Consider the following 20,148-nt stretch of genomic DNA (forward strand, 5'->3'; position numbering starts at 1 on the left):
TATTTGTGTTTCCATACATTAGCAAAAATAGTATCTTAAACTGTGATTACAGACACTTTGAGTCAAGAGTGCTTTCACCTTAATTGAAATACATACAAATGAATATATCGATCTATATACATTTATTAAACATGTCTTATAGGGAAGGTGCTGTCCCAGATGTAGTTGACTGTAGAAATGAGTGTTAAGACATGATCCCTATCTTCACAGGTCTTAGAAAGCTTTCATTTTATTTTTACTTTTTAAACAATATGTTTTTATTGATTTTAGAGAGAAGAAAAGAGGAGAAGAGAGAGATAGAAACATTGATGAGAGAGGAACATTGATCGGCTGCCTCCTATACACCCCTATCAAGGATCGAGCCTGCAATTCAGGCATGTGCCCTAATAGGGAATCAAACCGGTGACCTCCTGGTTCATGGGATGTTGCTAAACTGAGCCACACCGGCTGGGCTATTCATACTTTTAGCATCAGACATGTTCACAATAAAGAATTATAGTAATAGAGCTTGATAATTCCAATTGCTAGTTAAGAATCATATTAAGAAAAATAGCCTTAACCGGTTTGGCTCAGTGGATAGAGCGTCGGCCTGCAGACTGAAGGGTCCCAGGTTCGATTCTGGTCAAGGGCATGTACCTTGGTTGTGAGCACATTCCCAGTGGGGGGCGTGCAGGAGGCAGCTGATTGATGTTCCTCTCATCGATGTTTCTAATCTCTAACCCTCTCCCTTCCTCTCTGTAAAAAATCAATAAAAATATATTTAAAAAAAGAAAAATACACATTTCCAGAAATCATTATTTAATATTTTTGATGCTAGCTTTTCTCAACACAGAAATTTAAGTATGTTGCCTTCATGGTGAATTAATGTATTCAGATTTTCATTCAAATGGCATTATTACTATTTAAGGTCCTAATATAGTTTTTCATAAACCAAATTCCAACTTCTTAAGAAATGCCTCTTCTTCTTGATCACTTAAACATTTTCTGTAAACCACATATCCAGGTCTTCATATCAGTGAGTGATGTCAGATTTTTGGTCTACTCTTGAGGTCGCAAACACAGGCACCATTTGGACATTTTCTTGAACTAAATACTAAAGCAAAGGTTCAGCAGCACATTTTAGTCAAGCTCAGGTCTCAGTGCTGCCAGGCCCGTGGGTGAGGGGCAGTCATCCTCCAGAAGGCCCGGTCCTCTGTGACTCCAGAAGATGTCACTTTCTTTGTCTATATTCAATTCGGCATTGTCCTTCTGGCTGCTGGACACCCACCAAATGGAGGGGACTCTAAGAGCAGAAATGCAGAAGAAACGTGGAAATTAAGAGATAGACAAAACCAACAGTTTTAGACCTACAGTTTATTCAGTTATAATTATCCCTAAAAGATACAGAATTTATATTTAGAAGACTGGAAGTGTTTGCTTGATGAGTCTTATCAATTTGAGCCTCCCAATCAAGGGACAGAAAAGAAGGCAATCCCTTCTTCTAATGGCCACCCCATCACAGTTTCATCAGCTACCCACCCTTCACTTTGTCTGGCTAAACAGGATACCACAAATAAGACTCTTTCTACATTTCTGGCCCCTAACTGGGACACCTTATTTACAATCTCTGGGTGAGACCTCTATGCCATGTAATAGAAGTTTAAAAAGCAAGGATGATACCCAACCAACTGAGCAGGTATGGCTCAGTTAGTATTTAGTTCAATAAATCTAGCAGGTATGGCTCAGTTGGTTGGGTGTCATTCTGTGCAACTAAAGGTTGCTGTTTCGATTCCTGGTCAGGGCACGTGCCCAGATTTCAAGCTCTATCCCTGGTACGGAGTGTTCAGGAGGCAGTGGGTCCATGTTTCATTCTCTTATTGATGTTCCTCTCTCTTTCTTTCTTCCTTCCTTTCCCTCTAAAAATTAGTATAAAATCTTAAAAATAAAATAAAATATAAAGCAAATGAGATGTTGGTGGTATGAATGAATCACTATTACAGTATACCCAAGGTCCTAAGTTCCAAAAGGATATTTTGTGGGTTCCAAATGTTCTGATTTCTCTCTCTCTAGTTATGAACAAGGAATAAATGTGTATGGAGATGAGAGGTGGATAGTTTATTGCAAATAATACAGAGGTTGCTGAGGCTTGGGAGCTTGAAAAAGAAAAGCTACCTATTCTGCCAACCGTGAGGGTTGAGGGGGAGATGAGAAGTGAGGAAGGAGGAGATGGATTCAATTTAAGTCATCAGTCTACCGTCAGTGTGAGTGCAACATGGCCCGGAATGGGCTCCTTAGCCAGGAGCCTCTCAGGGGAGTTGAGAGGATGAGTGCAGGGTTTCTGTGGATCCTGTGAAATTGCAGCCACAATTCTGTGTGTATGAAGAGGAGTGTGTTTTTCTAGAACGGGAATCCAGAGGTTTTATACCGCCCCCCAAAGGTATAAGATAATAAAATCAACCAAGCAAACAAAACCCCACTGTGTTATTACAAATATGCTTGCTTTTGCTATCCAACCATGGACTCTGGAGCGCTTTGTGCTTCCTTATTGTTTGGTTTTTAATGGGAGAGAATGGAAATTCAATGAATTTCTTAAGATCTTCTGAGGTAAAATAAAACAATGGGCTGTTGCAAAATTAAATTGGGGGTTCTAGCATTTGATTTTTGCTATTATGACAAGCATATTCCTTTTCAAATCCAGTAGTCTCTCTGCACGTGACAAAATGTTCAGAACATGCCCCGGCAACCATCCCCTCCCATATCCTACAAGAACATGGAAATTTGAAGGTCATTTCTTGCGGTTTTTGATCACCTCATTTTACAACTTAGTAACACAGGCCCAATAATTACATAATTTCCATTGATCTTTCTCTTTCTAGAATAAGAATTTATGAAATAGAATGCCCTTTGAGATCATGAGAATTCACTTAGACCTGTACTTTTGACAAACTGAGATAGCATGTCTTAAAAAAAAAGTTCTTAGTAGTATCAACACAGAACTAGGATGTATGTAAAATAATATAATAAATACAACTAACAGAATTTTTATCTAGGAAGGAAGTGCTGGGAATATCTTGCCTGGGGATCTGGTCACGATGACTGATCTCCAGCACTGGGGTGATGTGGCTCTGACAAAGGTTATCGTTCTGATCTGAAAAGGAGTTTCTGTGTCTTGCTGGTGGGGAAATAGTTGACATCCCGGCAAAAACGTGACATCTAACTCGGGGACGAGGGACCAGGATTTGGTGCCTGTAAAGCCTGGCCCTGATCTTCATTTTGCTAAAAACAAACAAACAACCCTGTCCTCAGCTGAGAACCTGTGTGAAGGGTATTTGGCTCCTGTTTCGTTGTAGGATTCTGAGAGCTCCTCATGACTGATAGTTACTTGTTCTCAAAATAGAAGCGCAAAAGAAATTAGGGGAAAGTGCTGAAAGGTGCACTTTTGTGAGTAACACAATATTGTCTGTGTCACTTATGCACTTACATAATTTCTATTGAAATGTCACCCAAGGGTTTTATTTATCCTTCCATAGATTAGCCTCCTTATATCAAGCTTAAACCAAAGCACAAAATGCTATGTGGATAGCCCTATGAGTGCAATGCTTAGTTTTTTAATTTCACCTTCAGTTTAAATAGCACCTTTTATCCAGAATTTTCAAAATGACTTCCAAACATTTGGAATTAAATTGCAGTTCCCCTTGGACAGTGGTCCTCAAAGTGCGGTATCCAGACCAGCATCATCAGCAGGACCAGGACTTGTTAGAAATGCAAATTCTTGGGCTTCCCCCCAGACACACTAATGAGAAAATCTAGGGGTGGGGCCAGTATTCTGTGTTCTAACAAAGCCCCCAGGTGACTGATGCTCCCACCAGTTTGAGAGCTGTTGGTCTAGGAAACAGAACTATAGAAAATGATGGGAACATTCAATGGTCAGAGGTTGGAAAGGTCATGGCCTTTTCACTTTTGTCCACTGTTTTTACACTGGGTTAGTTTTCTTCCATGCCATTCTTTTCAAATGGATCAAGGGCTACAACCTGCCTCCAAAACTGATGGTTCACTTTTGGACCCACAGACATATCTTTCTAGGGAAACAAGCCCAATATCCAGGCCATGTTTATCTAACCCAGGAAAAGGGGTTAACATTGGTAAACTCATTGAAGAGGTCCCAACACTAAGTGGTGGAAATACTGCTATTGGGTCCTGGTCTTGTGATGATGGAGCACATAGATTAGATGTGGAATGAAGGGAGTATCTTCTTAGTCTAGTTCAATGTTAGACACCTGTTGAGAACAAGTCTAAGAGAGGGAATGAGTAGCTCATTTCTACTAATTAAAACCAAGGGGTGACAAAATAAATTGATGAACAAAATAGATCCAGAGACAGAGAAGCATGGACCAGACTAATGAATCTCAGAGGGAAGGTGGGTAGATGGGTAGGAAAAGATTAATGAAAGAATTTGTATGCACATATATGCATAACCCATGGACACAGACAATAGTGTGGTGAAGGCCTGAGTATGGGCTAGAAGGGCTCAATGCGGGGAAAATGAGGACATTTGTAATACTTTCAACAATAAGGATTTTTAAAAAGATAAAAATAAAACCCAGTGGTGAAAGTTCATATCAAATTTAAAAGTCATACTATTTAAAATTCTGAAAATACTCACCTGTTTTGGCAATGGGTCCAGAAGACTGCAGTCATAATAATAAAATAATAAAATAATACACATTTCAATCTCTAACATAGCAAACCATCTGGAAGAAAAATATAAAATTGTTACTTGGTTATGAAAAGTGCAGAAGTATTCTCTACCAAAGAGAATATCTAGAAAGTACACATATTTCAGAACAAATATGCTCTTCTTTGCAATATAAATTTTTACTATTAAAAGGATAAAGGACGACCTTAATCTTTGCTTTCACAGGCATGCCTCATTTTATTGTGCTCCACTTTACTGCATTTCACAGATGTTGTGATTTTATCAATTGAAGGCAAGATCTCCACCAGCAAAAAAAAAAAAAAAGATTATGATTCACATTATTGGGGAGGTCTGGCACCGAACTCACAATATCCCTGAGATGTGCCTGTATAAAACTGTCTACTCAGTAAGGTAGTTGGGATGATGAAATTATTTAAAAATGTATGTAACAAGCTTAGCCAGTACAAGCTCTTAATAAATGAAAGCCTGGGTCTCTTTCTAAGCTTGGATCCGTGCTTTCCAATATGATAACCATTAGCCACATGTGGCTATTTAAATTTAAATAAACAAAAAAAAATTTCAGTTCCTCAGTGCACTAGCCATATTTCAAGTGCTCAATAGCCATAGGAGGCTACTGGCTACTATACTGGACAGTACACATTTAGAACATTTTCATGATCACAGAAAATTCTATTGGACAGTCTTGTCGATCTAGACCCTTATTGCCCACTGAAATTTATTGCCTAAATGTTCTACAGGCACCTCAAGTTCCCCCCAAATTATGTACAAATACTACTGTATTAGTTTACTGTCTACTTTGTAAGACACATACAAATAGAAACAAATAAACAAACAAACATAAAAATGGAAATGGAATTCTGCTTTATTTTTCTTTTACTCCAGTGGGTTGTCTTGAATTCTCCAAAGGGTATTCAAACCCTTTTAGAGGTCATAGCCCTTAATGAATACAATTAGCCCAAGAGGTTGAAAAACTGGACGTCATCATTTATTCCATCCTCTCCTTCACCCTTCATATCCAATTAGGCACTGAGACCATTTTCTATATCTTCTAAATAATTCCCCAATCCCTGTCCTCTCCCTTTGTCTCCAGTCCCTCCACTTCTCCTTCAGTGTGGTACTTCATTTATTTCCTGGATCAGATGATTACTGAATCAGTTTAGCTTCCAGATTGGTCTCTCTGCTTTCAGTTTCACTTCCCTACACTCCAGAACTGGAGTGAACTTTCTAAATCATAAATCTATCATTCTATACACACACACACACACACACACACACACACACACACACACACACACACACGGCATGAGAGAGAAAGAGAGATGCTTCCTATTTTCCTCCAAATGCTATAGAAGAACACAACCAGTTCTTAAAGGTCTGCTGTTTCCCCAGTAGCTTCTCTTTGAAACCTGTACTCTTGCTACACTGTATACGTGATGGTCCCTGAATGGTGATGCTCTCTTTTGCAAGCTCTTTCCCTGTCTGAGGCTCAATATCCTTGGGAGGCAGTCCCTGGTCACTTGCCTCTGGGCTGAGGTGCCCTTCCTCTCCACTTCTGTGGCTCGCTGTGCACATCTCAGTCAGAGCATCTATGACACTAAATTGCAATTATTAGTTATTTCTCTCCTGGAGGAAGAATTGTATTGCTGGGCCTTTGCACAGTGCATAGCATACTATTGGTGCCCAATAATGTTTACTGAATAAATGAGTAGATGGTGGAAGGTGATGCCTTTTATAAAGCAGATTCAATTTCCTGCCCTTTTCAACCTTCTCTGTGTTTCTGTGGAATGTGACACATCCATCAGCTAACGTCTTTATCCTACAATCATACTATATCCTACCATATTACAGTTAATCTTTTGTATGTATTTCCTCTTATAGACTACAATCTTCACAAAAAAGCAGAAACTATGTCTTATTTATGGTTGAATCCTCAGTGTTTGTTGATTGAATGAGTGAATGAATGAATATGAATGATCTGATATTCCTATCAGGCAATTAGATTTGTTTCCCATTGGTATTCTTGAAACATCTTGCCCATATTTTATTTCAAGTGAAATCTGGATCACTCGGGTGTTGTTATAACCCACTTGGATACCACATCCATTCTTCATGAATATTTATGATGCAAATTTAACCCTACTTACTTGTAAATGCTAAAAATAATTTATTCCAACAGAGTATCAATGTCTGTGAAACATAATATACCCAATCTTTACTGATTCAAATTAAAATTCAGCAGCAGTTCCAAGAAAAAGCAATTTTGCTAATTTGTGTACAGATTCAGAATTTCTCACAACTAAATTTTTGTCACATTTCTTACCAATTAGAATGTCCACCTGTGCCCATTATGGAGTAACAGGAGTCAGTTATCCTACACTCAAAAACTGGGAAAGATTCACAGTGTAAAATGAAAACTCCCCAAAAGAAAGGAAGAAATGAGGTGAGCCCTATCACTGACTCCGTTTATTGCCTATGGTCGTTTCCAGGCCACATTGCAAGGAGGAGAAAGCCCCCCACAGACCTGGCAGTCTCACTAAATTAAGAAGACAGAGGATCATAGTTCAGGCAAGTGAAAGAAACTAGAATTCTGAGGAATGAACATCAGAAAGGACGAAGTTTCACAGGGAGAGCAAGAGTGCACCAGAGAGCTACCCACCGGGCTCATACGACTAAGAAGTGATCTCTGCACCTGTGAGAAAATACTACTGAGGCTGGAGAAGGAAAATGAAAAAAGAAGTCAAAGAGCAATAAGCTGAATAATGCCCAGAGGTCACACAAGACATGGAAGACTGCATTCCCACAAGCTAGAGTGGGAAGATCTTATAACACATGGGCCATTGGGTAGAGTCCTTAAAAGGCATTTCCTTAGTAGTTGGATTATATTATTTTAAATTGAATGCCACTCTGAATTAACCTTAAAGCCTAAGAACAATAAAGCCTAAAACTAAAGGAATACAATAAAATCTAGTATTCATAACACTTCAAATTTATGTTTTTCACTTATTCAAAATTACCAGGCCTAGAAGAAACAGGAAAATGTGACATATAAGCAAGAGAAAAATCATTCAAAAGAAACAGACGCAGAAATGATAGATATTGAAAACACCAATGAAATCTAAAACACATGTTCAAAAGGTAGAAGCAGGATGAAGAGAGAAATGGAAAATATAAAAAAAAACCCACCTAAATTGAACTCCTAGCAATGGAAAATACAATATCTTCAATGAGAATATGCTGATGGATTTAATAGAAGACACTGCAAGAGAAAAGGTTGTGGAACTTACCGTAACAATGGAAAATATCCAAAATTAAGTACTTAGATTAAAAAGACTAAAAAAAGAGCCCGGGCCAGCTTGGTTCAGTGGTTAGGGTTTTGGTTTTGATTCCCAGTCAAGGGCATGTACCTTGGTTGCAGGTTCCTGGCCCAGTGGGGGCGTGTGTGGGAGGCGACCAATCAATGTGTCTCTGTCATGTTGATGTTTCTCTCTCTCTCTTTCCCCCTCCTTCCTCCTTTCCAGTCTCTCTGGAAATCAATGGAAAAACAAACAAACAAACAAACAAACAAAAAAGACTGAAAAAAGGAAATGAACAGAGTACCAGTGACCTATACAAATATCAAGCAGTCTAACGTACATGTAATTTGGAGATGCAGATAGATGGGCAGAAAAAAATATTTGAAGAAGTAATAGTTGAGACATTTTCAAATTTTTAAAAACTGTAATTTACAGATCCAAGATAGTCAATGAACCCCAAGCAAAATAAACATAAAGAAAACCTTGCCAGGGCAAATCACAATCATATTGCTAAAACACACACACACAAACAAAAAACAGTGATAAAGAAAAAACTCTAAAAAGCGGTCAGAGGAAAAAAGACTCAATAAATAAAGAAAAACAGAATTAAAAATGATCACAGACTTCTCATCGAAAACCATGAGTGCCAGAAGATAAGGGAACAACATATTTAAAGTGTTAAAAGAAAAAAAGAAATTATAAAGGTATGAAGAAAAAGTACTAATATTGTTTTTTATAATAATGCACTACTGATATGAGAAAGGCCAGTCTGGGTAATTTGGGGCTAAATATTTAATTTTCCTTTTATGGATCTATCTATCTATCTATCTATCTATCTATCTATCTATCTATCTATCTAAAACTGTTTTGGGAGATATTTGAAAGAGAGAAAGAGAAAGAGTTGAAATGACAGGCAACCAACCATTCAGTCGATAATATGAAGAATAAACCTTTGGACACACCCTAAGGGAACTGGACATGGTGAGCCATCACAAGCTGTTTTGAAAAGCTCAGGTCCCAAGGACAATCATGGACTGTACTGCTGAAAGTACCCAGGTTATTCTCTACTTAGACTTTGAGAAATGTACTCGTGAAGGTAGGAAGATGTGAAATGAACTCAGGGGAGGGTCGAGGCTAAAACGAGGGCGTCTGTCCAGGGTGATTTTGCAACAGAGAAAAGCACATCTCTGTACACAGGAGTAAATGTTTAGGGACAGTGACTTTCTATGAAGTGCTCAGCTGAAATACTTCTCTCCTGGACTTGGGAAAAGCAATAGTTCATGTACAATTTTAATATTTTCCTGCCTACACTGTGATTTTTGTTACCTTAAAAATTAGTCAAATCTGAAGCACTTACACTGTCTTGTAGGATATAGTTCAGTATAGAATAAAGAGATAATAAAATGACAGAAAGTGTGATGAGCCTCATTTTCACCCATGTTGGAGCTAGTGTGAAAGTAACAGGGTACCTGCCTTTCCTCCCTACCTCCCCAGAAGAGAGTAACATCTATGGGAACAGTGAAATGACACTTAGGTCACACAAGATAGTAAGATCTTCATTCATTCAATAAATATTGAGTATATATATATAATAAAATAATTTCTTGCCTGGCCTGTGTTGCTCAGTGGTTGAGCATGGACCTATGAACCTATGAACCAGAAGGTGACAGTTCAATTTCAGGTCAGGGCACATGCCTGTGTTTTGGGCTCAATCCCCAGTAGGGGGCATGCAGGAGACAGTCAATCAATGATTCTTTCTCATCATTGATGTTTCTATCTCTCTCTCCCTCTCCCTTCCTCTCTAAAATCAATAAAAATATGTTTAAAAAAATAAGTTCTCCATTCACTTATTCATTCAACTAGAGGCCCGATTCACAAAATTTGTGCATGGGTAGGGTCCCTAGGCCTGGCCTGTGATCAGGGCCGATCTGCAGGTGATCGGGGGGTGGGGAGGGCCCCACTGGCACCCGCCTTGGTTGGCCTGGGGCCTGTGGGCTGGGGGCAGCTCCTGAGTTGAGCATTTGCCCCCTGGTGGTCAGTGCGCATCATAGAGACTGTTCGTTCCACCCGTTCTGTCAATTTACATATTAGGCTTTTATTATATAGGATATTTACTGAGTGTCTTTATATGCTGTATGTATATTCTTCCAAGTGCTAAAGTTATAGCGGTAAACAAAAGCAACATTTATGCTCTCAAGAAGATTCAGTTCTAGTAGGGAGGTAATGAGCAGGTAGTGGATAAATAAACAGGAAATGCATATATCAAGTAAGAGAACAAGTGCTAGGATAATAAATAAGACAAGGTAAGGGGAAAGGGAATGATAGAGGTGTGGGCTACCATGTTTTTTTTTTAAATATATTTTATTGATTCTTTACAGAGAGGAAGGTAGAGGGATAGAGAGTTAGAAACATCGATGAGAAAGAAACATCGATCAGCTGCTTCCTGCACACCCCCTACTGGGGATGTGCCCACAACCAAGGTACATGCCCTTGACTGGAATCGAACCTGGGACCCTTGAGTCCGCAGACCGATGCTCTATCCACTGAGTCAAACCAGTTAGGGCTGGGCTACCATATTTTACATAAGGAAGGCCTCTAATGAGGTGATATGTTAGCAGATTCTGGAATCAAGTAAGAGAGTACCACATGTGAATATCTAGGTACAGTATTCCATGCAGAGGAATTAAAAGGAACAAAAATCCAGAGGAAGGAGAATGAGAAACAATGAGAAAGCAAGTGTTGCTGTAGATAAGCAACAAAGGGGCAATGTCAGAGAAATCTCCCAGACACATAGAGAGTCTTGTGGCGCATTAAAGACTTCATTTTATTCCATGAAATGAGAAGCCGTTGAATAGTTTTGAGTAAATTTGCCTTAAATTATAAAAGGAGCCTTCTGGCTGCTACTTTAAGAATAAAATATAAGATGATGTAGATGGAAGCTAGAAGACTGATTAGAAAGCCATTACAATTTACCAGACAATAGAAAGCAGTGATTTGGACCAGGATGGTAGAACTAGTCATGAGCCATGGTCAGTCTGTAGGATGGATTTGCGTTACAGACGTGGAGACATAAAGTCAAAGATGATCCCAGTTTTTGACCTGAGGAAATGCAAGGATACAGCTGCTATTTACCTCTGAAATGGGGAGGACTGAAGGAAGAACAGGCTAATGAGTTGTCACATGAAGCTCAGGTTTGGACCTGGAAAGTAGAGCTTGCTTAGACCAGTGCCCTGAAGACATCCACTGCAGATGTTGAGTGCAAGCTGGGTAAATGAGCCTGGTGTTCAGGAGGGATTCTGTCAGGACTGAGGACATAAGAGCTACAAATATCAGACAATTATTTAAAGCCACGGGACAGGATGATATCACATGGGGAGCTAGTTAAAAGGAAAAACATTAAAAAGTCTGAGGAGAGGGCCCTGAGATACTCCAAAATTTGGAGGTCAGAAAGGTGAAGAAGATGAGCAAAGGAGAATGAGAAGAAATAGCCAGAGAGAAAGAATAACAAGAAGAGAGTGATGTCTCCAAAGCCCCAGAAGAAGGTGTTCCATGGAGGGCATGAGCCTCTTATCAGATGAGAAGGGTCAGGAGTACCAACATGTGAAAGTCAACATTCAAGTTCTCACTTACAAAAATGACCAGTTCCCACCGCTCCCTTCCAAGAAGTAAATTAGATGAGATCACTCTTTCCAATAACTTCTGTGTTCAGTAGAATAAGCAGTGACTCCCCAATATTCAATGTTTACCTAGCAGCATTAGGGAAATGTTGGCTAAGTGTATATTTATAAATTATAAAACAGTGTTATAGGTTCCACTTTATTCAAACAAATCCTGCTTTCTTATAACTGCTTTTAGCCCTTTGACTTGCTGTGGACCAGTGCACTTCCCTGAGCTCAGCCCCCTGGGGTAAAGACAGTGCCCAACAGCAAGACACTAAGCGATCTAGCGGGCTGGGTGGAGCTGTAGGAGTGGAGAAGGCCCTTAAGCCCCGGATGGTGTGGCCCAGTTGTTTAGAGTGCCCACCCGTGCACCAAAGAAAATTGCATTCCCGTGGGTAAAACTGTAATTCGGGCTCTTGGAGAATTCATATTGTTCATTAGTGGGGCTTTAACAATTTTTCTTTTAGTATTAATTATGACAGTAGTATTAATTAGTAATATTACATTATAAACATTTTGTTAAGTAAGGTGAAATAATAATACAGATAACAAAATAATATGTGTTAAAAATCTCATTTTCTCACAATCCAAATATTTGGAAATTCTTGTAGAATTACCTCAATTATCCACTAAATAAAGTTAATTGTTTTGCAATGCAAAAAAAAAAATACTTGTGTTTTCAAGCCTTTACCATGTTACTGAATTTTGTTCAATGTCTACAATATGAGACTAACATATATATATATAAAACTGTGACATTAAAAGTTTTTTGTCAAAGAAAATGGGTTCATAAATTTGTGTTTTTACAGAAGCTCTTCAGAAGCAAGCTGAGCTATTTCATGTCAGGAATGCTTTCTTAATACCACTTCTAATGTCAAAACAGGGAGAATAATGAGGCCTATTACTTATAACAGATTTGTTTTTTACACTTACAAGAACAACATGACACATCTACAAACGGAGCTCATTAAAATACAAACATGCTGAAAATTCCTTAAATACTTAGTACTTGCCTATTTCCCCCACTTGTAGGTAACTGTTCTAGGAGCGTTCGCAGGAACTGAGAGCACCACGTCTGACAAAACACAGACTCCAGCCTCACACCGCTAGTGAGGCACGTGGAGAGATGGAGAGGTAACCGTCTAAGATGAAGGTGGGAACGAAAGGCCTGTTTGGAGTCTGGAGAGAGAGCGCCAACTCGGAGTAATCAATGTTGACTTTACGTGGAGGTGAAACTTGAGCTAGACCTTGACGGAAGGACAGGCTTTAAATAAGCAGACATGTTGAGTGAGGGCATTCCTGACCCAGCAGATAGCATGAGCCACGGGAGGGATGAGCTGTCGTTAGGAAACAGAGGGTGGACCCTCTGGGGAGGGCTTTCCCAGAGGTTCAGAAGGGTACAATTGGTGTCAGAATTCTAGGGGCACCAGAGTCTTAACAAGAGAATGACAATCAGAGATGACAATTTAAGGAAAATTAGATATGTAGTCTGTATGTAGTGAGTAAGATGGACTGAAAGAAGAGACAACGGAGCCAGGGAGAAGGGATATGATATCACCTGATGCTAAGGCACAAGACCTGGTTTAGGAGGTGGGAATGGACATGGAAAGCCAAAAAGGGGGAGGGGTCAAGGGTGACCCTAAAAGCCCTGGAGTCTAGGAGAACAGTGGTCCATTGAAAAGTAACAGAGAACTAAAGGAATGCGAGGATTAGGGGAGATTGATGACTTCAGGTTTAGGTGTCTCGGTTGTGAGACTGAATCCCTCTCTTGGAGTCACTGCGGGCAATGCCAGCATGGGCTGGAAAACGGCCACGGTTGCCAGGAACAAGGGCTCTGCAGTATATTCCTAGTTGCTACCAGCTGCGGCTTATGAAAATAGAATGATCTTGCCCTGGAATGCAGAGAAGGCAGCATGCAGACATACTTTCACAGGCATCGTCACTGAGCACGGCTACTCAAGTTAAAGGGAAAGTACTTTTCCCACAACCTCATCCCCCTAAGAAAGTTTTTAGGAAAATATAATCAATTTGGTGGCAGGAGGAAAAATAATATAGACCAGCAGTTCTGAAACTTTACCATGTATCAGAATCACATGGAGGGCCTGTTAAAACACAGGTCGCTGGGCCCCATGCCCTAAGTTTCTGATTCTGTAGGTCTGGGGAAAGGCCTGAGAACTTGCATTTTTCCAAGTTTACAGGTTATGTTACTACTTGTGGGGGAGTGTCACACTTTAAGCATCACTCATCTAGAGCACCTTGACAAGGAGAAAGGAGAAAAAAATGTCAAAAGAGAATAGTTTATCAAAGCTTTTAATATGTTTTAGCTCACAGAACTAAAATTACAAAGAATTTCTCAGCTATACCTGAAACCCTCTGGCTGGGATACCAAGCTTTTGGTTGATGGTGTGGACATAATCTGGTAGAGTGAGCAGGTAGATGCCCATATTAAATAAGGGGTGGGGGGAAATCAACAGAATAACACGAGAAGAGAAAAATGAGATAAAGGTAAGTTGGAAGAGGAAAAAGAAGAAAACACATGAAAAAGAGAAGAGAATGAAAAAAGGGAAAAGGAGGTGAGAAAGCAGATGAGAAGACAAAGAGGAAAGGACTGAGGAACCTCCGCCGTTCTTGATGTGAGATTCCATTTATGTGTCTTTGGGAAGATCAGAACGGGCTCCTGATGGGAGGGCACGCTCTGAGGTCACTGTTTTACAGAGTGGCAGCGGGATTGTTCCAATGGCATTGCCACAGCTACTCCTCCTGGAAGTGAAGCTCCCATCTGTAGGAGCTATGAGCTAGAGATGTGGATACTTCTTTTTAAGGAAAAAAAAAAAAAGAAGAAGAAGAAGAAAAAGGCAAAGGACCAGTATTGACTTAAGATCAAGTACTCACCAAAGAGAAATTATCTCTTAATATATGTTAAATCTCAGACCTTCTAGGAAAAATTTAAGAAGTGGCATTTACTTTTGCTTTGTGATATACCCAAAGTAAATGAAATTCAGCCCTTTTACAAAGCACAAGGTATTTAGAAAGCTATTAACTGATGTGGTTAGTATACGTTTATTATTTCATGGAGTTTGATAAACCTTTAACATTTTTTTTTTCTTTAAAAGAAAATTATAATACTTCGGATGCTCTCAGTTGCACGTGACAGAAAAACCACATCAGACTGGTTTCTGTACTGAAGGGAATGCATGGCATTATGGATCTGAAAAGCTTGGAGCTGGGGCTGGCCTCGGGCAGAGACCACTGCGGCAGCCAGCGATGTTCCCGGGAAGCCAAGCCGCCGCTGCTGCTCTGTTCTATGGTACCAGCTTCATCCCAACAATTCCTCCTTCTGAGTCTCAAATAGCTGCCAAGGATTTCTAGGATCAAGCCCTTCCTTATTCACATCCAACAGGGAATGGTTGGTTATTTTTGACCCGGAAGTCCCAACAGAAACTTCAGTAGTTCATTGTGCTGCTTAAAATACATGCTAACACCTAAACCAATCCATATGGGAAGGGAGGGAGGGGCCAGGGATGGGAAGTGAGGATTGGCTTAGGGAATTGTACTCCCCAGGGACAGAGTTGGGGGTGGAATCAGCACTACAGGCATATTGTGTTGTGATATGGTACAGTTTTCATGCCGGTCCTCTTTTTTAGGAACAGTAGACGCCTATTCAAGAGCAGTCACTGAGGGGTGGGGTGGGGTGTGGGGGACACCAGCCCAAAGTCTCCTTTCTCGCCATAGAGAAATCCTGCACCACAGAGGGGCTGGAGATCGTTGAAATTCTGCTCAGAAAGGAGCATATTTATTTTAGCGCTTTGGCCTATCAGAGTCTCAAAAGTCACTCTTGAATGGCTTCTTTTGTTCTTCACAGACTGAAACCTTAGGCTCGTAATAAAGTGTCAAAATGAAATGGCTAAGAAAGTAATGACAGCAACTCGGCCAGTGGTCTCACGGCTCCTTTGCGTGAGTCGCTGCTCCTTAGTAAAGCAGAACGAATAGAGAAGCATGGCTGCAAATTCACAGAGAGTCTGGCAGCCGGGCTCAGAGATCTGGGATTAACCGGATCTGCCCTGCCTACCCTCATCCTAACCACTTTATATACCCACCAGGACATGTGCACACTGTGGTGAAAACGTTAGGTAACCACTGTATAAGCAGATGCAATTCTATTTAACAACTGGAGTTGAGGGGATGCATTTGTTTATGTAACTAACTAGAGGCCTGATGCACAAAATTCATGCAAGAGTAGGCCTTCCTTCCCCTGGCTGCCGGCACTGGCTTCCCTCTGGCACCTGGGATCTGGGTTTCCCTCCGGCCGCTGGCAGGCACCCAGGACCTGGGCTTCCCTTGCAGCCCCAGCTTCATCCGGAAGATCATCTAGAAGGACGTCTGGTCTAATTATCATATTATGCTTTTATTATTATAGATTCCTCAGAATGTGGGCTAGGAAAATTGGGTTCGCAGTTGTAATATCAATAAATAACACAATAATTAATAAATAATAATACAAGAATAAACTCTATTCTGGGTATTCACAACTGTAAACCTACTTTTGCCCTCCCCATATACTGAATTTGCAACATGTCAAGAAACCCGTAGGGATCTCAGTTTGCTCACTCCTCAAAAGTGACCAGCTAACAGTACTTCTCAAATACAAGATTGTGCAAAGCTATTTCATTAGGGCACAATTATTAAAATTACATCATCTTTAAAACAAACATACAGAAACAACTGTGCTCAGAGCCTCACAAACCCCAAATAGACAACTGACTTGCTACGATTAACATACAGGTCCATTACATTCCTATGTCTATTTCCTCTCATCTCTCCTAAAAGTTTGATACCACTGCTTTCTTCTATGCCATTTATTGATTACTAGTGACCCGGTGCACGAAATTCGTGCACATTAAAAGGGGATTAATTAGAGGAAATAATTTAATATTGCTATTTGCCCTTTATAATCATAGAAGTGTCAGAGATGAAAGAAAATTAGTAAAAGATATATGAAAACCTTCCTCCTGTCAGAGTCTGGGGCTCACCATGGGACCCAGAGTCAAGTTCCCGCCCACCCACATGCACCTCAAAATCTTGTGAGACCCAGACCCGGCCGGCCCCCCACCCCATATTGAGCTAGATCCAGACCTGGCCAGTCCACCCTTGTCAAGCCCTGCCGGGCAGGGGGTGTAGCTTCAGGTCCCCTGGCCTGGCGCCAGGATGGGGGGCATGGCCTGAGGTCCCCCAGCCCAGACCGGGGCGGAGGGCATGCCTTGAGGTCCCCCATCAAGCCCTGCCGGGTGGGGGGCGCGGCCTGAGATCTCCTGTCAAGCCCCGCTGGGTGAGGGACATGGCCTGAGGTCTCCTGTCAAGCCCCACGGGGGCAGGGGCGGGCGTAGCCTCAGGTCCCTGCTGATTGCTCGTTAAGGCTCCTTATGGGAACTTGGCCTCAGCTGTGGGTGCAGCCATCTTTGTGATGGAGTGATGGTCAATTTGCATATTCCCTCTTTATTGTATAGGATTCCCATCTAGGCCATAAAGCCCCTTTTAATGCCCCTGAACTCCTATGGCAATTATATGACTCACCTGGCATTGCTCAGGTGCTATCTTATGCAGTTAAGCAGGCTTGTTTTCCACATTGCTATGTTTCATCTCCCTAACTACATTATATGCAATTCAGGAATGTTATGTTTCTTTGACTCTCCCTGGTGTTTACTAAAGTGACTTAAGTTAGACTATAAGCTCCTTGAGGGAAGGGACTTCCATCCCTTATTTTGTTTTCCAACGTAACTCCTAGAGCCCTACCCTGAAATACAGTATATTCTCCATAAATATTTATTGAATGAAATAATAACCATACTAAACCAGGTGCTCAAGAGGTATTTGTTAGGTTGAATAATACTACTACCAATCTACTATCAGCTGGACCTATTTTTGGATTAATTTTCCAACAGCTGTGTGATTTTCATTAGTAATTCAAAACACGTCCATGACTTTGTGGCCTAGTACTGCCCTATGACACAGGTGAGAGCCAAACACACACAAAAGGCTGGAAATCACAGTTTCTGTTCCCAAGGAATCCATGCTTCTTTTCCATTTCTCAAGTACTGCAGCTGTTCTCTTATATACCCTCTTCTTGTCCAAGCATGCCTTTGCAAGCGGGGTAATCATGCCAACAATCAGCGTGACTATTTTACACTAGAATTTAACCCCTATCAATTAGCACAATGAGACAGCCACCCAGGCATCCTCATGCATAGATAGGAATCAGGGAAAATCAAGGCTGCTGGCTTGGTGTAGATTCCAGGGGTTGGGTCTAGCAAGCACATCCTTTTCTGCCAAGATCATCTACTCTCAGAGACACGCACACGACACTAAAATTCCCTTGTCCTGTTTCTCCATTTAGATGGACAGTTTAGGAGGAGAATGTCCACTATGGTGGGACTCTTCATTTTGCATCCTACCATTGCTGAAGAAGTCTGGGAGTTCATGCTGCTTTCTCCTGTTTTCCTGCAAAGCCACGTTCTTCTCCAGCGGTAGAATTACTAGGAAGGGTTCCCTTGCTGTGTGTACCCAGCTTCAGGAAAGTGCCTAGCAAAGGTTCTTCCTCCAAATGCATTTCAGAACTCCCACTCTTTGGAGGAGGTACTACAGTTCTTCCATTCCAATGTTTATCTGGCAGTTGATGGCAGCACTGAGTACTTACTTGATAAATTCAGCAAAATATTCTGTGTTCACTTGTGTGAGGGGTTCTCATGCTGCTTCAGTGGCCTGGACGCCCAGGGGTGACAGCTGCACGGCCACAAGACGGTTCGTGATAAACTTTGATTGTCAGAAACTTTACAGGCAACTTTCTCTGACTCACTGCGTGTTTGGTACATGAGAAAGTAAATTGGCTCCTGATACACAAACTAAGAATGGGCACAATTTTCTGGGGATTATACTAAGGGTTTTGTGGGATTAAATTTCTATCGCAGACCTGGATGGTGTGACTCAGTTGGTTGAATGTCATCCCATGCACCAAAAGGTTGCTGGTATGATTCCTGGTCAGGGCACATGCCCAGGTTGTGGGTTCAATCCCAGGTTGGGGAGCATGCGGGAAGCAACTGATGGATGTTTCTCTCTCACATGGACGTTTTTTTTTTTTTTCTCTCTCTCTCAAATCAATAAAAACATATTTAAATCATTTCTAGTGCAAAATTTCTACCGTTTCTGTATAACATACTACTGATTGAGCTGAAATGTCATGATTCTCTGCATTGTATCCATTACTCTCAAACCCAAGCAAATGTCTATCAGCCTCAACAGATATTACAGTAATGTCCTAACAGCTACTCTTACAAACAATAGTCATCAATTGACCACTGGCCCATACTACATACTCTATTGCCACGCATTTCAGACCTTAGTTTAACCTTTTGCACTTGGATGTCGAGTGTGACTTGACATGGTTAGCATCGGTAGCAGCTCTTTTTATACTCTTTGAATGTATCAATAATTTGAAATATAAAAAAATCCAAATAAATAAGTTTGTATGAAAAGAAACTCCAGTTTTTATTCTACTGCCGCGCTTTGTAAAATCTGGGGTATTTAAAAAATTAAATCCCGAGTAGAATAAAGGAATCGAGGAAAAAGCAAGCGAGTACAAAGGGTTAAAATATTTCTAGGTCAGCTTCAAAGACGGTTATAATAAACTCTTTAGTTGCAATTGAAGATATATACTAAAGGAACATGAAAAAGGTAATATCTATTCTTTTTAGAAGATCTACTCTTACAAACTGTTACTTAATAGTGACAAAAACAATAAATGTGTTCTTGGCTTAAGAACTGCTTATCTAAAATAAAAATAATATAAGAGGCAGGTGTGTGTGTGTGTGTGTGTGTGTGTGTGTGTGTTTTGCTATTACTGTTGTTTTCCTTTGTCATACTCTGCCCCTAAAGTATTGGACACTCAATTACAGTGTTCACCTTGGAAGTTTTCTGGTGGATACATCAGCATGCTTTCAGCTCTCAACAATAAAACCTTCAACTCAAACTGCCTTAAAAATCATGAACATTTATTATATGTAATAAATATACTATTTTATTATTATCCTATCTAATAAAGAGGGAATATGCTAATTGACCCTCACACAGTCGCAAAATGGTGGCGCCTACAGCCAATAAGGAGGGAATATGCTAATTGACTGCCCCGCCCTCAAAGATGGCAGCACCCACAGACACAAGATGGAAGCGCCCAGTCCCCTCAGTCCCGCCGGGGAAGCAGGCATGCGGCAAGGCCGGGCCTGCCCCCAGGTGAGCCTGGCCACTCCGCACACCTGCCTCCAGAGTCCCCCAGTCCCCTCAGCCCCCCAGCCGCCCAGGGCCGGCCCGAGGTGCAGGCAAGCCTTGGATGGCGACTGCCCAGCCGCCCAGGGCCGCCCGAGGCTCAGGTAACCAGGGCCGGACGAGGCTTGCGCTGCCGGCAGTGGCAGCAGCAGAGGTGTGATGGGGTGTCGCCTTCCCCTGATCGCCA

At 41.1% G+C, this 20,148-nt stretch overlaps 1 protein-coding gene across 2 annotated transcripts in view; it reads right to left on the minus strand.

The window, feature by feature from the left end:
• Positions 1 to 740: 740 nt before the first annotated feature.
• Positions 741 to 20,148, minus strand: part of LOC103296608 (24-hydroxycholesterol 7-alpha-hydroxylase) — an 82,614-nt gene continuing 63,206 nt past the window's right edge. For both annotated transcript variants that reach the window (XM_054722093.1, XM_008153218.3), the window contains exons 11-12: positions 4,643 to 4,730; positions 741 to 1,282 (exon numbers count right to left, since the gene is read on the minus strand). In XM_054722093.1, the coding sequence (XP_054578068.1) occupies positions 1,211 to 1,282; positions 4,643 to 4,730 (160 nt within the window). In that variant the 3' untranslated portion in view covers positions 741 to 1,210. The remainder of the gene's footprint in view (positions 1,283 to 4,642; positions 4,731 to 20,148) is intronic.

This window comes from Eptesicus fuscus, chromosome 10, assembly GCF_027574615.1.
Source record: "Eptesicus fuscus isolate TK198812 chromosome 10, DD_ASM_mEF_20220401, whole genome shotgun sequence".
In the NCBI taxonomy this organism is placed as follows: Eukaryota; Metazoa; Chordata; class Mammalia; order Chiroptera; family Vespertilionidae; genus Eptesicus; species Eptesicus fuscus.